The 18,035-nt window shown below is 32.3% G+C and overlaps 2 protein-coding genes across 5 annotated transcripts; one reads left to right on the forward strand and one right to left on the reverse strand.

Moving 5' to 3' along the window:
* The first annotated feature begins 10,185 nt into the window (after positions 1-10,185).
* On the forward strand, positions 10,186-17,270 carry LOC107929818 (WD repeat-containing protein 26 homolog). Of its 4 annotated transcripts, none has more exons than XM_016861335.2 (6): positions 10,209-10,311; positions 13,659-13,722; positions 13,898-14,716; positions 15,138-15,239; positions 15,823-16,452; positions 16,827-17,270. In XM_016861335.2, exons 3-6 carry the CDS (start codon positions 13,922-13,924, stop codon positions 17,040-17,042), a joined length of 1,743 nt encoding a protein of 580 aa, XP_016716824.2. In that variant the 5' UTR covers positions 10,209-10,311; positions 13,659-13,722; positions 13,898-13,921; the 3' UTR covers positions 17,043-17,270. The 4 variants fall into 4 exon arrangements, with proteins under 4 accessions (XP_016716845.2, XP_016716824.2, XP_016716837.2 ...); XM_016861348.2 differs by having other exon boundaries at positions 13,659-13,700; XM_016861343.2 differs by having other exon boundaries at positions 10,224-10,311; positions 13,882-14,716.
* On the reverse strand, positions 11,072-13,372 carry LOC107920943 (cold-responsive protein kinase 1). The gene is made up of 5 exons (XM_041082408.1): positions 13,270-13,372; positions 12,235-12,463; positions 11,928-12,138; positions 11,613-11,850; positions 11,072-11,422 (listed from the first exon to the last, which is right to left on the reverse strand). The coding sequence occupies exons 3-5, from the start codon at positions 12,046-12,048 to the stop codon at positions 11,131-11,133; spliced, it is 651 nt and encodes a 216-aa protein (XP_040938342.1). The 5' UTR covers positions 12,049-12,138; positions 12,235-12,463; positions 13,270-13,372; the 3' UTR covers positions 11,072-11,130.
* Positions 17,271-18,035: the final 765 nt, after the last annotated feature.

Consider the following 18,035-nt stretch of genomic DNA (forward strand, 5'->3'; position numbering starts at 1 on the left):
GGTTTTTGCTTCATTAGTCAGTAATTGATATTTTCTAACGCGAGACTGTAAAATCACTTAAGTTGACAAAACGGACTTTGGTTTTCAAAACCAAAACTTCAACAAAAGGTTTTCTGGTGCAATTTAAGTAATTTATTAAGTGTTTTCTAGAAACAAACAAATAGCTTTCTAATGACTGTTTGCGAAAGTCATATTTGCTAAATATTTACCAAAATCAGTTTTCCAAACAATTCGATGTAATTTCTCCAAATTTGAGCATAACTTCTAGGCCGAGTTTGGAGAGTTACACTGGCCCCCTTCAATTTTTTTTTGCTTTGCCCTTAACTTTGACATTTTTCAATGCATTGTTTTAGTTTTATCACTTTTTCACTTTAATACTTAATTGCTTTTTATCCCTATCAATAATTTAAAAAAAAAGTATATTTTCGGGGTGACCAAAATAAAAGTAACTTAGAAGTTGCGTGATTAAAAGAAAAGTATAAACATGAAATGCTTGGTGAGTAAAACGAAAGTATCCTAAAAGTTAGATAATAAAATTGCAAGAATTTCATTATAGGTAACTAAAATAAAAACACTCTAAAAATTAAGTAACTAATTAAGTAATTTACTGTTTACCTAAAAAAATATATAAAAAATACGAACTTACCAAAAAATTTATATAAAAAATATTAGTTTATTAAAAACAAGTTTTGTTAACCTATGCCAAGAGAGTGTCCAATAGTTTCTTATCCTGACACGTGGCTCGCTCTTTTCCAACATTTCTTTTGAATTTGGGTATGTTACTGTGGTTTACATTGAAGCTAAGCATGCAATTAAATAGGTTTAGAGTACACCACGTGGCAACATGAGTAAATGCGACACGTGCGTATGTTAGCTTTCTCAAATGTGGCAAAATGCATGCTATGGAAAAGCCAAGAAAATTTACAAATAGCCTATACACGTGGTTACAAAATTTCTCTCAAAATTCCAACTTCCTAAAAAATCTCCCAATTTTAAGAGACTTCCCTCTTGTCTTTCTGTTTCTTCGTAAGTTTAATGGTGAACACTAATTTTCTACGAAAATCATATTATTTTTAAATATTTTAAATAATTCTTTAAATAATTTTAAAGATATAATTTGCACAATATTTAAATCTAAAGGATCTTACATCTAATATTAAACTTAGATTAAAGAATATATAATTTTATATATTATTTATTTTTCCTTTGTTAATTAGAATTTTAGAGTATAATTTATATCTTCACGATGTTTTTCTTAATAAAAAAAACTATAACAATTATTAATTAAATCTTAATATGCGAGTTTGAGTGTGCACGTATGTATGTAAATTATTAATATTCATGCAATTAATGAATTAAATGTTTCTAATAGAAAAGTGGATAGTTGACTTTTACTACTCATTAGAATTTCGAAATTTGCCCAAAGATAAATTATTTATTCTATTAAGAGTGAATATTATCGTGACAAATGAATATTTTTGTTAGAGATAAAGTATATATTTGATGAAAATTATTTTTTTGATAAATAATACATTTGTTTATGATAGTATATTATTGTATCAATTCAAAGGAGAACTAGGATATGCTTGGATTGTTTGCATATCTTAATTCGATATTTAAGCATTTATGTATTGTTTTTCTTTTATGTATTATTTTGAAGCAATTTCTCTTCATTCGCAAGCTTCACCTATTACTTTATTTAATGGTTAAACTTCTTTGGATGGAGTGAGCAAGTCAAGTTCCATTTAGCTGTTTTGGATTTGATTTGGCTCTATTAAAAGATAATTTTGCTGCTATTACTAACTCAAGTAGTGAGGAAGAGATGTTATACCATAAACAATGGGAACGGTCAAACATATTAAGCCTTATGTTGTTGCGAATGATTGTTGCTAACAACATTAAGACTACAATTTCACAAACTAAAAGTGCAAAAGAATATATTATGTTTGTAGAAGAATATTTACGTTTTGCGAATAAGTCACTCAATGATACTTTATTGACACAACTCATGACCGTTAAGTATGATGGGTCGAGAGGAATGCAAGAACATATCATCGAGATGACTAATATTGTAGCAAAGCTAAAGTCCTTAGGGATGACAACAAATGGCTCTTTTCTAGTACAGTTCATATTGAACTCACTATCTTGGAATTATGAGCCACTTCAAATTGACTATAACATTATTAAATATAAGTGGGATGTTAATGAAATGGCCAATAACCTCATTTAGGAGGAAGCAAGATTAAAGAGTCAAGGAAGTAATTCTATCAAACTTATAAGTTAAGAAGCTGGCAAAAGACTTAAGACAAAAATCAACAACTTTAAGAAAAAGAAACACTCGTGTGTCAATATCTCTAATTGCGAGAAAAAGGAACGTATTGCAGATAAGTGCCACTTTTGTAAGAAAGAAGGACACTATCAGAAAGATTTCCAAAAACGCAAAGCTTGATTCAAAAAGAAAGCTTTTTATGTTTATGTATGTTTCGAATCAAACCTAATTGAAGTTCCTAATAATACTTGGTGGCTTGATTCAAAAATGCAAGGATTTCTTTTAATCCAAACTATAAACCCAACTAAAGATTTTCTATATATAGAAAACCATATGAAGGCTTCAATTGAAGATATAGGGGCTTATTGTTTGGTCTTAGATACTGATTATCACTTAGACCTATTTCAGACTCTTTACATACCTTCAGTTTCTAAGAACCTTATATATCTATTTTAAAACTTGATGTTTTTGGGTTTCATGTTAAGTTTGGACATGTTTGTTTCAATTTATTTAAGAATAATACTATTTTAGGTTCAAGAAACCTTATTGATTGTTTATAAAAGTTTAAACTTGATAATGTCTTTATAAAATCCTTACTTGTTGATCATATCAATGTTGGAATTAAGCTTAGTATGCTAAATGGAAATTTTTTTTACTTGTGGCATAAACATTTGGTCATGTATCCAAAGAAAGGTTAGAAAGATTAGTGAAGAATGAGATTTTACCGAATCTAAATTTTATTGATCACGGTGTATGTATGCATTGCATTAAGGGAAAACAAACCAAACATTCTAAGAAATAAGCCATAAAAAGTACCCAACTTCTTGAGACAATACACACCGATATATGTGGACATTTTGATGTTCCATCTTTTAGTGAAGAAAATAATTTTATCACCTTTATTGATGATTTTTCATTGTATTGTTATATATATTTTCTTGATAAAAAATCTCAATTAGTAAATGCCCTTGAGATATACATTATTGAGGTTGAAAGACAATTAGATAGAAAAGTGAAAATAGTAAGATTTGATAAAGATGGTGAATTTTATTGAAAATTTACTAAATCAAGCTAATGTCCAGGTCTATTTGCTAAATTCCTTGAAAGTCGTGACATATGTGCACAATATACTATGCCAGGCACATATCAACAAAATGGTGTTGTAGAAAGGTGTAATCGAACTTTATTAGATATGGCTAGAAATATGATTAGTAACTCCTTATTACCTATATCATTATGGATGCATGCACTTAAAACTATTATATACTTATTAAATAGGGTTGTACAGGCCAATTTTGGCCCACCCCCAAAACCCAACTAACCTACCCTAACTAAACAAACCCAACGGGCCAACAAAAATAAACCCTAGCCCAAATCAAAAAAATGACAGAAACCCTAGCAGCCCTATGCCCATGTGCGCCGCTCAGCCTCGTCTGCCCCCCAGCATCGCATGCGCGCCCTCGCCCCCACGATGCCCATACCGTCTGACACTCCCACCACCAACACCGGCCATGCCCTGCAAGAACAACAGACAAGCAAAGTAGAAGCAAGAATAGTAAAATAATAACAAAGTGTGTAACAAAACAGGCTATAAAAAGCCGAATGAAACACTGTATTCAGGGGGGGTTTTCTTTATTTTTTTTTTGGCATTTTAATACAAAAAGCAGAGAAAAATACACAAAAAAAGGAAACAAGGAACGAAAACATAAATCGGAAGGTGATTTTGTTTTTCTCTATTATCTTCTTAAATCCATTTTTTCCTTTTTCTTCCTCATTTCTAGCATATATATACACATAAAATCGAAAAATAAAAAAAAAACAAAAAAATAAATTTTTTACCTTTTCTGGCCACCCGTGCGGTGGCCGGCGCCGGCGCCGACGCCGGCGAGCCTCCGGTGGCCGTCCGGTGACCGGCCCCCCTGGCCGGATTCCCCTTCCCCCCTCCCTTCTCTCTTCCCTCTCTCTTCTTTTTTTTTCTTTCCCTCTCCCCAAATGATTTTTTTTGGTTAGTTTATGCCTTATATAGCCCTCCAAAACGACGTCGTTTTGGGGGCTACACTTAAGCCCCAAAACGACGTCGTTTTGGCCATGCCCGACCCATCCGACCCGACCCGCTAGAGGATCCGCGTGTTTTCATTTGAATGGGATATTTATGCGCGCAGTCCTTCCGCTTTTCTGATGCTTCACAATTAAGTTTTTTATGGTTTTCAATTTGGCCCTATAATTTCTCGCGCTTTTCGATTTAGTCCCCGCCAATGTGCTACGTTTTAATGGAAAGGAATAATTGTTGTTTCGGTCCCCCAACGTTTCACGCGCGTACAATTAAGTCCCTTTTCTTTGTTTTCATTTCAAATTGGCCCCACAACTTTGTTTTTAATTCAATTTTAGTCCTTTTTTGTTGATTTTTATATCTTTATTAAATATCCTTGTTATTTTTATATTACCATTATTATTATTATGTATTAGTATATATTTTTATTATGTACGTGTATACCTATATATATTCTCATATTTAATATTTTTATTTCACTTTATTTTAATATTTTATTAATGTTATGTTTGTTTCTTTTATATTCCAATGTTATCATTATTATTATTCTTATTATTTTTATTAGTTTATGCTTTGTTATATATTTATATATTTATAATACGTATATATACTTGATATATTTGTATATACCTCGGTAATATTATTACTAGTTTTCAATATACGCATATATTACCTAAATATTTTAGTATTATGTAAATATTTTAACATTATATTATATATGTATTTATATATTACGTATGTACATATACCTTTTAATATTATATTTTGTATTTACGTAAATATTATTTTAAATACTGTATTGTATATATATATATCCTTAGTACCACGTTACATATATATTGTGTATATACTTGTTTTCTTACCCTTATTATATTCATTGTTAATACATTTATTTTTTTTATACATGTATACGTACCCTTTTTATAATATTATTTTTTACACATATATGTATATATTTATCTATGTTTTCATATTCTATAATTTATATGCATTTCTTATTTTATGGCTTAAAATTATACATGCATATACTTTTTTACATAATTGTATTTATTGTCATCATTGTTATTTGGCGTTTGTTTATTTATTCATGTACACTTGTGTTTTTTCTAAAAGGTTAGTTCTATTTATTTATTTGTATGCTTTGTTTATGTAATCGCCTCGTCATTTCATTTTGCCTATTGTATTGTTGTTACTCACTTTACTTTGCTCACCTCGTCGTATTCGTTGTTGTTTTGTCAAGCATTGACACTAAACATCAAAAGGAAAATTTTTCTAAATGAGGCAATATTTCGCGTTTGGAAATCGAGAAACGTGCCCTAACGTGCTGGGTTTCGATTCCTCGTTCGACTAAATAGCCAAATATCCTCTTAAAGCTTCAAAGTATGGTTTCATTAAACTATAAGGTGATCTTGGTTTCGATGGTTTAGAGTATCGTGTCCTAACGTGCTGGATGTGATATTCCTTCGGAACAAGAGAATCTTATATTTCAATTCACGTTATCAGAGTTTCTTTTAAGGATCGCATTTTTAAAACTCTTCAAATTTTCAATTTTCGACACTAAGACACTGATTAATCAACTAGGTACCAATTTTGGGCGTATCGAGGGTGCTAATCCTTCCTCGTGCGTAACCGACTCCCGAACCCATTTTTCTGAATTTCGTAGACAAAAATCGTTGTTTTAATAAAATCTAAATCGTTTATTAAAAACAACCGTTTTATGAGGTGACCCGATCACACCTCATAAAAAAGATTGGTGGCGACTCCCGTTTTCATTCTTTTTTTCAAAATCCAAGTCGACCCCGTTTTTCAAAAAAAAGGTGTCAACAAGGGTTATTAGTAAAGCAGTTCCAAAAACTCTTTTCGAGTTGGAGATTGGAAAGAAATCTAGCCTAAGGCACCTACATGTTTGGGATTGTCAAGCAAAAGCAAGAATATATAATCCACATGAAAGAAAATTAGGTTTTAGTATGATAAGTGGATAGTTTATTTTATCTAGAGAAATCTAAGGGATATAGGTTTTACATACCAAATCATAGTCTGAGAATTGTAGAAACTAGCAATGCCAGATTTCATAAGAATAGTGAAGTTAGTGGGAGTGTTTCAAAATAAGGTGTGGATATAAAAGAAATGTTCTTTTATCCACAACTACCACAAAAGTTGTTCTAGCAATTAATGAAAGTCCTAACAACATTTAAATGATGAAACACCCATGAAAGAAACTAACTCATAAAGGTTTGATGAAAATGAACCACAAATAATGCCATTAAAATTTCAAAGCGAGAGAAAATTGGTTGTTCTTGATTATTATGTGGTTTATTTTCAAGAGTCAAAATTTTACATAGGAATCAATAAAGATCTAGTTTCGTTTTCACTAGCCATAAATAGTGATGAATCTAATAAATGGTTGAATGTTGTGAAAGATAAGATGAATTCTATGGAACAAAATAAAATCTAAAATATTATCAAATTGCCAAAAAGTTCAAAACAAGTTGGATGTAAATAGGTTTTTAAAACCAAATGCAACTCAAATGGAAATATCAAACGATATATAACTAGACTTGTTGCCAAATGTTACACTCAGAAATATTGTATCGATTATAAAGAGATTTTCTCACCAGTCTTTAAGAAATACTCATTAAAAATTATTATGGCATTGGTAAGTCATTATGATATAGAGTTACACCAAATAAATGTGAAAATAACCTTTTAATGGAGATCTTGAGGAATAAGTTTATATGGACCAACCTAAAGGTTTTACAGTTGAAGGAAAATGTCATATGGTATGTTAACTTACGAAGTTAATATATGGACTTAAACAAGCTTTACAATAATGGTACATCAAGTTTAATGACGCCATAAAGTCTTTTGGTTTTCAAGAAACATCGTTGATTGATGTGTATATTAAAAGATCAGTGGATCAATTTTATTTTCTTAGTTCTATATATTGATGATATTTTGCTTACTATAAATGATTTTGGTATATTACGTGAGACAAAAGTTTCTCTCTCAAATAACTTTGAAATGAAATATATGTGAGGCATCCTATGTGAAAGGAACTAAAATGTTTTGTGCTAGATCACATGGATTGTTAGGATTGTCTTAGAAAAACTATATTGAAAAAGTTCTAGATAGATTTAATATGCATAATTCTTCAATAGGAATTGTTCGTATACAAAAGGGGGACAAATTTAGTCCCATGCAATGTCCAATTAATTATGTGAAATGAAAGGGAATGGGACCAATTCCTAACAATAAATTGTGGGCTGTTTAATGTATGTCTAGACCTACAAAAGACCCGACATTAGCTTTGTAGTTGGGATGCTTGGTAGATATCAAAGTAATCCTAGAATTGATTATTGGAAGGTTGCAAAGAAAGTTTTACGGTACCTACAAAGAACAAAGAATTACATGCTCACGTATATGAGATCTAATCAGTTAGAAGTAACTGGATACTCGAATTCAAATTTTCGTGGATGTCTTGACAATAGAAAGTCCACTTTTGGCTATTTACTTTTACTTGCTAAATGAGCCTTATCATGGAAAAGTGTTAAATAATCTGTCATTGCATCATTTACGATGGAAGCAGAGTTTGTAGCATGTTTGAAGCTATTATTCATGCATTATGGTTGCGGAACTTTATTTCATGATTTGGGGTAGTCAACACCATTACCAAGCTGCTGAAAAATTATTGTGATAATTCCGCAGCAATATTTTTCTCCAAAAACAACAAATATTCCAAAGGTACAAAGCATATGGAACTAAAATATTTTATCGTTAAGGAGGAAGTTCAAAAACAAAGAATGTCTATAGAGCATATTAGAACTAATCTTATGATTGCAGATCCGTTAACTAAAGGCTTACAACCAAAGACATTTGAAGAATATGTACATAGAAATGATCTTAGTTGTATTGATGAACGAAATTTTATGATGTTTTGACACTTTGAACTCAATTATGATGTTTTTTTAAATAAAATAGATGTATTTCATGTATATTATGATTGTGTGCACATAATTTTTTAAAATTATTTAAAATGGAAAAACCTTTATAGTTACTTAAAGACCTATTATATTGAGTTGTAATGTTGTAATATATGGAAGGAACTATGTTACTTAAAGCTGTATACAACTACTACAACTCGCATTTGCAATTCACTATAATGTGTTAATTATGATAAGTGTTATTTTTATGCGCACTCAACGTTTATTCCATTAAATTTTATGTTTTACCATGGCCAACTCCAATTCTGTATCAAATATTTCTTAAACTTTTGAAAATCATATTATTTAAAAAATCTTAAAATATTTTTTTATACAATTTTAAAATTTTAATTTACACAAGATTTAGATCTAAAAAATCTTACACCCTTTTCCAATTTGGGTTTAACGATATTGTTTATATGCTTTTCTAATAATTTATAGAATCTTTCATAATTATGTTGATCATTGTTAGTCTATACTTAATTGAATTTCAATTGCTTTTACTTCTAAATATAGAAGTTGAATCCATTGCAATTCTAATACAGATTTGTTTAGAAGCATTTTATAGAATTATTAAAAGTTTGAAAATATTCATGGATCGTCATCAATGAAAGCGATTTAAGAGTAGGATTATCTAACCCATCCAATCTATTGAAATTTAGTTAAGAATATAATTTGCTTGATTTTAGTAATTAAGAAAAAAATTTAAATATTTTGGGCTAAATTGTGTATATATGTCGTCTTTTTTTGTTAATTAGTCAAATAGGTCGTTTTTTTCAAGATTTAAGAAAATAGGTTGATTTTAGAGAATGTGAAAGCGCGTCCAGCTAGACGAACTTTTGTCGACATATAAGAAAAGCGTGTGCAACTGTAACCGTTTTCTGAAAATTCTAAAAAAATGCATCTAGTTAGGCACTCTTTCTTTGACATGTCAGTAAAAGCTCTTTCATTAATGGTTATTTTTATCCCTAATAGCTTATTTGGGTTGTTTTGTTTTTGGCTTACCTTTCCTTGCTATTCCCAAAATGCCATGATAGGAAGATGTTAATTGGTATGAAATTTACCAACTTTTACGAATTTCTAGAATAAACGTATTTATGTGAGAAATCATTTTGGACCTTTTACCTTATAAATATTAGCTTAGCTTTTATGAGATGAGTTGATAGTAGGAATATATCATGTGGTTAGGCATGGGTGTTAAAGTCGGCACTTATGCCTTTTATTGCTCAATTTGCGTGAAATTTATGACACTTAGATATGTTATGGTTTTAGTAAAACTCCAATCATGGACGGGTCAATCAAGCATGGGATAATAGGCTTAGTAGATTGAAAATATTAAAATTAAATAGATTAAGAGTATATATTTAAGTAAGTATCGAAGATATCAAATTTAAATTTATTTATATAATAATTGCATATATTATTTAGTGATGAATTAAAGAATCGATTTATTTGCTACAAGTGTATTTTATTCAAAATTTTGAGATAAAATTTTGAAATAATATAGATTACCTAAATTTGTTTTGATTTTAATTTATAAATGAATAAAATTATGTTAAATTAAAGTGTAGGATACCAAAATTGAAAATCGACCATTATATAGATGCCAATTTCAACATAATAGAGGGACCAAAATTGAAAATAGACCATTACCTTATAAAGAGAAAAAAGGACAGCTGTGTCTCTTGGGGATAGTATTTTACATAGGTGTAGATATAGATGCATTATGATGAGTAGCAGTAAGATAAAAAGAAATTGACAATGGCGTGTAGTTTTAATTATCCGTATCAAATGGAAAGCTAAAATGTAAAGCAACAAGTTTAGCCAAAACCCAAACCAGCCCTTGTGTCTATCTTCTTCATTCATTTTTAATATTAATAACCAATTTTTATAAGTCCTTTCCCATCTGCATACTGAAAGCAGAAAAAGGGAAAATAATCAAATATTGTTAGTAAAATCGCCAATTTTGTCACAGTTCTCCATGCTGCAGTCTCTATCCATAACTTTCGGTGGTGGGTGCTTTTCCATATTCTAATTTTCCTTCAATTCTCTTTATTCCAACTGATTCTTTGCCTTCTCCCTTTCGTTTCCTTTCCTTTCTCTCGGAATGTGTTTTGCTGCGTAATAAATTTCCCTTTCCGCTTTTGTATTTTTGTGTACTTATTATCTTCACACTTTGCGGATTGTTCTTTTTCATCATTGAATCTGCTCGTCTATCTATGAATGATTTTTTTTTCTCTTTTGATAAAGTTATTTTAGTTCATTTTTATTTTACTCATGTTGAATATGTGATTCGATCGAATTTGCCCCTTTTTTTCTCTGCTTGTTTTAGGAAGTTGGTGAGTTTTGATGTTTTTAAGTTTATGGTCTGTTTGATTGGCAGTAAAATATTTTCCGTAAAATGATTTCTGGAAAATGTTTTACTTTTCTGTAAAATGACTTATAGGAAAATATTTTCTGGTGTTTGATTGAATCTGTGTAAAATATTTTCTGCTGTTTGACAGATTTCTTGAAAATATTTTCCGGAAAAGTTATTTTTTACATATATTAATATATATTAATAAATTTTTATATTTTAAATTATTTTTACATATATTGCAATGATTTATTTATAATAATACTCAATAATAAGCTACAATATTGATCGTTATAAATTGAAAAAATATTATCCACAATGAGTACTAGTAAGAATATTGAATAATTATAAATTGCTTCGAAACCATAATGAGTACTAGAAATAATATTATCCAAATACATAATTAGTAGTACACCACATAGTAACAACATTGTCGAAGTGCATAATATTACACCACATAAAAGTATCAATATCTTCAACCCTGAGAAAATTTTTGAAGCCAAATTTTTCTATGCTTCTTACTTTTAACTAAAAACATTTTGGCCTCTGATTCATGACTCACTAGATAATCACACACAGAACACAAGAAGTCATCATCAAATCCTTCTTCCTCCATCGACATCACAAGAAGCATGAACTCCACTCCAAATGCTGCCTTACTACTACTTTTACCACTTATTATTTCAAGCAGAAGCACCCCAAAGCTGTACACATCTGCCTTTTTGGTTAGTTGTCCTAAAAGCGCATACTCTAGTGCCAAATATCCACTAGACAAAATACAATATCATAAATGAGATGCAAATAGAAACACAAGGATTAAGCAAAGGTAAAGAACAAAACACAATCGCCAGTGGATGACTCCTTCAAAAGTCCTTAAAAAACATCAATGAAATATTGAAATAGTTAAACAGCCTAGGCAGTTGACTAAGGATGAGATGCAATGAAAATGATGCTTACAATGCTCCTGCTACTCGAGTACTGACATGAGTGACATTGTCCGGGAAAAGCTTAGCTAGCCCGAAATCCCCAATTTTAGGATGAAAATTTCCATCCAGGAGTATATTACTAGCTTTAATATCCCTGTGGACAATATGCGGTACAGCTTCATAGTGAAGAAACGCAATAGCAGAAGTTGTACCTAAGCAAACAGCAGCTCTTGTTGGCCAATCCAAAGCAATATGTTTACTTCTTGAACCTGAAATTAGGATTTCTGGACATCAGTATACCTCAATTAGAATTAGGAGTTCAATGAGCTTGGACTGATGTATTTACCAAGTAAAACACTGGCAAGGCTGTTATTCTCCAGATATTCGTAGACCAAGGCCCGATGGCTGTCTTCAACACAATAACCGATTAGTTCAACAAGGTTGGTGTGTCGTATGTTTGATATCATATTGATCTCTGTCAGGAATTCATTAGATCCTTGCTTAGACTCTGTAAACAGTTTCTTGATGGCTACTTGAGTACCATCCCTCAAAACTCCCTGCAAACAATAACAGTAAAATTTTGTTAGTGTTTCCCAACTAATTCTAAAGTTGATAGACACTAGTATAGGCGTGCCATATGAAAACCAGAAAACCTGCTCTCTCCCTCGCACACACACACACAAAAGCAGACATATACATAATACATGCCAAAGAGCCCAGAAGACATGGATGCTCTGTTCCAAAAGAACGGTCGGAGAGCTTTCATTACCCTGTAGACAACTCCGAAACCACCTGCACCGATTCTGTTTGATGGATGGAAATCTGATGTCGCTGATCTCAATGAATTGTAAGTAAAAAGCTTTACATTCTCGTTGGTGAACTCTGGCCATGCACAGATATAACAAATATGGAATCGAATGAGATCACAAAATTATAAGAGAAATAGTTGACAATACCATGTGTCTGAAACAGAAACAAAAACAAGGAACCGTTTGAGATTAATACTTAGGAATGGTTACATTACTGAAAATGTTTTGAAGCTACATACTGGACAGAAGATGTTTTGAATTGACTACCAATGACCCGACACGGATTTTGGTGTTTTAATATGGTTTTGAGGGTGAGAATCGGCATTTTGAAGTAGCTTTTTATAGTCTCCTAGTTGAGAACTTATGACAAACACATAACAGGCAAGAATAGCGAAAGCTGAAATCAAAGGAATTTGATTTCAGAGACTGGTACTCGTTGCCAAGAATAGCAAAAAATCAAGTAATTCGTAAGAAACAAACAAAGAGAATATTTTCATACTTAATTAAGATTGAGATATAAAGATTGGTTGGAGGAGTATGTAGCGATACAAATATAGTGCTAACGTCCGAAATGATGAAACAGAAGAGTAAGAAAATTAGGTAAGGTTTATCGATTTCACTTACAAACTGCAGGAAATGATGAAACAAAAAGGATTGAAGAAAGGTAAGAAAATGGAGAGGAAGTGCTGGAAATCAGTGGAATGGGAGGAATTGGAAAGATTTTTCATTATTAAAATACAGAGAAAATTCAAAATCTTTCCAACTCCTCCATTCCAAAAATTTCCAGAAACAGTCTCTCATTTTCCTCCTTCACAACAGTCTAAAAAATTACAAGCCACAGAAAATGTGTAGAAATGAAAGTGGAAATAGAAAACATACCTTTCTAAAGAAAGTCTGCAAAGAAAATTTTGAAGCTGAGGCGATGAGAGTGTAGAGAAGGGAATGGAAAATGTCTTACGGTAGGAAAATTGGTAAGACGTTTTCCAAAACTAAGGAAGTGATTTTACCCGTGTTTGTAAAAGGTTTTCCTTGTGGAATTCATTTTCCACCAAACAAACGCCTGAAAATTCGGAAAACAATTTCCGGAAAACCAAATCCCACAATCAAACAGACCCTTAGTTTTACTCTCCATTTTAGCAATTAGGGAATTTGATTTATGTTATGTAAAAATTACTGTGAAATAGATAATTTGGTATGGTTCAAACTGCATTATTTTGATTACTTATATAGTACAAATTCACTAACTTTTAAGGTATTTCATGTCTCAGTTAAAGGAGCCTTTAATCCTGACTGGTGAAGGGCCATAAGAGGTTGTTAGTTACAAACTTACAAGTAATTTTCTGTGCACTTTACTATCTTTAGGAAATTGTTGCTTGAAACTTTTTCTTTTTTTCTGTTAGATGATTGCAATGATGTTGTTATTGTCAATGTTTGATGTTAGCCATCTTGTTTATATCATGTTACCGGTGATTTTGTGACTTATGGCAGTAGTTTGCTTGCTTTGTAGGAAATTTATGGGTTTAGGCATTTCATGGGAGTAGCCGAAGATAGTGAACCACCCTTGAAACGTGTGAAAGGGCCCGTGGAAGAATCCAAGGGCTTGCCGGAGGATCATTCAACCACAAAATCTGTTTCTTGCTCTTTGGGAGATCAGATGGCTAAGCCTCTAACCTCCCAAGGGGATGGGGAAACAATTGGTTCACAAGGTGTTATAAGAAAAGCAGAATTTATTAAAATTATAACTAGGGCATTGTACTCGCTTGGTTATGACAAAAGTGGTGCCCTTCTAGAGGAGGAATCGGGAATACCATTGCATTCTTCGGTTGTTAATCTATTTATGGGGCAAGTGGCCAATGGGAAATGGGATGATAGTGTGGCCACATTGCGAACGATTGGTCTCTCAGATGAAATAATGAAGTCAGCATCCTTCTTGATTTTGGAACAGAAGTTCCTTGAACTTCTTAAAATGGAAAAAGTTGCTGCTGCATTGGATACACTAAGGAATGAGATCGTTCCTCTTCATGTCAATCTCGACCGTGTTCATAAGCTTGCTTCCTGTATCATCTCTCCTTCGCAATGCATAAGACTTGGTATTTCTGGTCAAGATACTGAGGGTACAAAGTCGGGGTCAAAGATTCTAGAAAAACTACAGAAGTTGCTTCCTGCTGCAATCATGATTCCTGAAAAACGATTAGAGCATCTAGTTGAAAGGGCTCTTGATGTTCAACGAGAGGCTTGCGTGTTCCATAATACCTCAGATAGTGATCTCTCTTTGTACTCTGATCACCAGTGTGGAAAAAATCAGATTCCCTCCCCGACATTGCAGGTTAGTTTGATGGCAGTTCAATTTGCCTTCGCATTTGTTATAGCTGTCCTTTCTGGTCAAAGATGATAAATTGGACTTTCTCTTTTGGGTTTAGGGTGTAATTTTCTGCAGGTTATTTATTTTAGCAAGGTATAGCACGTGGGAATGGTCATGTGTTGATTCATTGTATTATGCCATAGAGAAACTGCATCCTTTGATTAGGATTTCAGCTATGTTCGGTGGACATCTTTTATTCTTTTGGTATCCTTATTGTTGCTGTTAATCTCATCTCAGTTTTGATCAAGAAACAGATTTGTTCATTTAAATTGTAATTGCTTTCTAATGCATTATAACTTCTCATAATTTTACTGTGCATTTCGTTTTCGTGAGCTAACAAAGGAATCCCATAATTAAAACTTTATGTTTATATAAATGAAATCAGATAGTAGAAGCACACAAAAATGAAGTTTGGTTTGTGCAATTCTCACATAATGGCAAATATTTGGGCTCATCATCTAAAGATCATTCAGCAATTATATGGGAGGTAAGCTTTTTATTTATTATTGGCTTTGCTTTGGCTTTTTCTGTCCTATTCCAAGGTATTAGTGCTTTAACTTGCTAAGACAGCACGCATTCGTGGGATTTTCCATTTAGTGATCATTTGTTCTCTTTTTTTGTGGTAATGTGCTACTCTTATGGGGCAAAGAAAAAATGTGGATAAGATTGAGTGATATGTGGTAGAGTTTGCTTTATTGGTTTACTTGTTACAATTCAGTGACAATAAATAATCTATGATGACAAAGTTGGGAATAGCTTAATAGTGGTGATGTGTGACCTCAATGATTCCCATGTTATTGGACTTAAAAATAATTAACTAGTAATTTTCCTATTTCTTTTGCATATTGGCATGCAAACTTTTAATGTCATTTTATCAAATGTTGTTGGCCTAGCTGTTTCTGAGTTTGTGCAACCTGTATCCATGATTTTTAGTGGGTTTGAATTGAGCTACACTTTCTTAAGAATATTTTGAGGAAACTAATTGTTTTAAAATGATTATATTGAACTTGGCATCCCATGCAACCCCATAGCATCTTGTTTTACTAAATTTAGTATTTTTAACCTTTTAGGTTAAAGAAGATGGTCAGGTGTTATTGAAGCATACCCTTTGCGGTCATCAGAAACCAGTGTTAATAGTTTCGTGGAGCCCAGATGATAGTCAAATACTTACTTGTGGACAGGACGAGGTTATTAGGCGTTGGGATGTTAGTTCTGGAAAATGCCTCCATGTTTATGAAAAAACTGGTGTCGGTTTGATTTCTTGTGGATGGTTTCCGGATGGTAGAGGTATATTTGCGGGGATGACCGACAAGAGCATCTGTCTCTGGGATTTGGATGGAAGAGATTTGGAGTGCTGGAAAGGACAGAGGACGCTTAGAATCTCAGATATGGCCATAACTGATGATGGAAAGAGGATTATTAGTGTATGCAGAGAATCTGCTATTCTATTGCTCGACAGGGAAGCAAAATTTGATAGATTGATCGAAGAGGTGGATATGATTACTTCCTTCTCATTATCAAAAGACAACAAGTTCTTATTGGTTAATCTTATGAACCAAGAAATCCATCTCTGGAGCATAGAAGGTGATCCTAAACTTATTTCAGAATACAAAGGTCACAAACGTACCCGATTTGTAATTAGATCTTGTTTTGGTGGACTCGATCAATCTTTTATTGCCAGTGGCAGTGAGGATTCACAGGTACTCCTCTTTGACTAGAAAGGAGCATTAGGCGAACATAATAGATGATACTATTTTTGAACTGTTGCTATCTGTAAAATTTGTTGCATTTGATGCTTTGAAAGTTGATTTTCTTGCACATGCATTTGTAGAGTAAGTCCAAGAGAGAGTCTGCTGGTATATCATTTAGGTTCATGTTTTTTTCCAACTGAGTATGTTCTGTTAACTATTATGTAACTGCTGTAACGCTAATTAAGTTGCGTGCACATACACAGTTATGTTCCGTTAACTATTATGTAACCGCTGTAACGCTAATGAAGTTGTGTGCACATACACAGTTATCAGGAAGACAGCTTTTTGTAGACAATGAAGCAGTGTATCGTTTCTTGTTGCAGGTGTATATATGGCACAGATGCTCAGGTGAGCTACTACTGGCATTGCCTGGACATTCTGGAGCAGTGAACTGTGTGAGCTGGAATCCAGGAAACCTTCACATGCTAGCTTCAGCTAGTGATGACGGAACAATCCGGATTTGGGGGTTAGATCGCTTTAACCTGAAAGGTGGAGAGCAGAGCAATGGTAGCAACCACCAGTGCAATGGAAGGAGCTAAATGAAACAATTTATAGCCTATCAAATGATTCCTCTCAAATCGGTGTAAATTATGCAATTATTTGTTTCTGTTCTTTGACATCCTAAAGCAGGAAAAAGGCCAAATGCTATTCTGATATGACACTTTCAGCTTTATACCCATTTCTTTTCTTCACTGTCTTCCTTCCTGACGTGGGTTATTGTATTGCTAGTATTCAAATATTATATATCCATTATAGTTTTATCTTTATCAGATCGGTCTTTCTAGCACCAGTCTCTTCTCAGCTTGGCCTTTCTAGCAACATTCTCTATCGGAATTGCCTTGCCGGCAATATGTTCTGTCCGAAGGCAATGACCATAGTATGGTATCCTCCAGGTTTAAGGGTTTTGTCGCCATTAATTTCACTGCGTCAAAGTTTCCACATTCATAGCATACCAAAAATGGAGAATCTGCCGTAGCTTTGCCCTTTACTTGCTTAACAACGACGCCTCTTCTAAGTGGCTCGTCAGTGACTTCAATTTCGACACGCTTGCTGATTTACGTGACGTGACACTACAAAATTTCTCTAGTTTGGATTTATTACTCAGATAGGCTTATTTAAAAACAATTTATTAGTTAAAATCAATTTTAAACAAATTACTTCAGTCACTTAGATTTATTCTCGTTCGAAAAAACAGTTGGATTTTATTTAGAACTGAATTGAAATATGGATAATAAATCAATTAGAATTTAACAGAGAGCATCAGAGGTTACTTGTTCAAGCTTGATGATCATCACTTGAAATTTAAAAGGGTTTGGTAAGAATATTAAACCTGAAAAATAGATATGGGCGAAATGAATTAAGCCTATTTAAACTATGGGTCGAGACACAAGTCAGCCTAACTCGTTTTTTAATGGTTGTAATATTTTATATTATGTTATTTTTATATATTATGTAATTTATAACACAAAAATAAATTTATCCGAAATATATAATACTATTAGAATATAAATATTAAAAAATGTTACGATAAC

This window comes from Gossypium hirsutum, chromosome A12 (genome assembly GCF_007990345.1).
Source record: "Gossypium hirsutum isolate 1008001.06 chromosome A12, Gossypium_hirsutum_v2.1, whole genome shotgun sequence".
Classification (NCBI taxonomy): domain Eukaryota; kingdom Viridiplantae; phylum Streptophyta; class Magnoliopsida; order Malvales; family Malvaceae; genus Gossypium; species Gossypium hirsutum.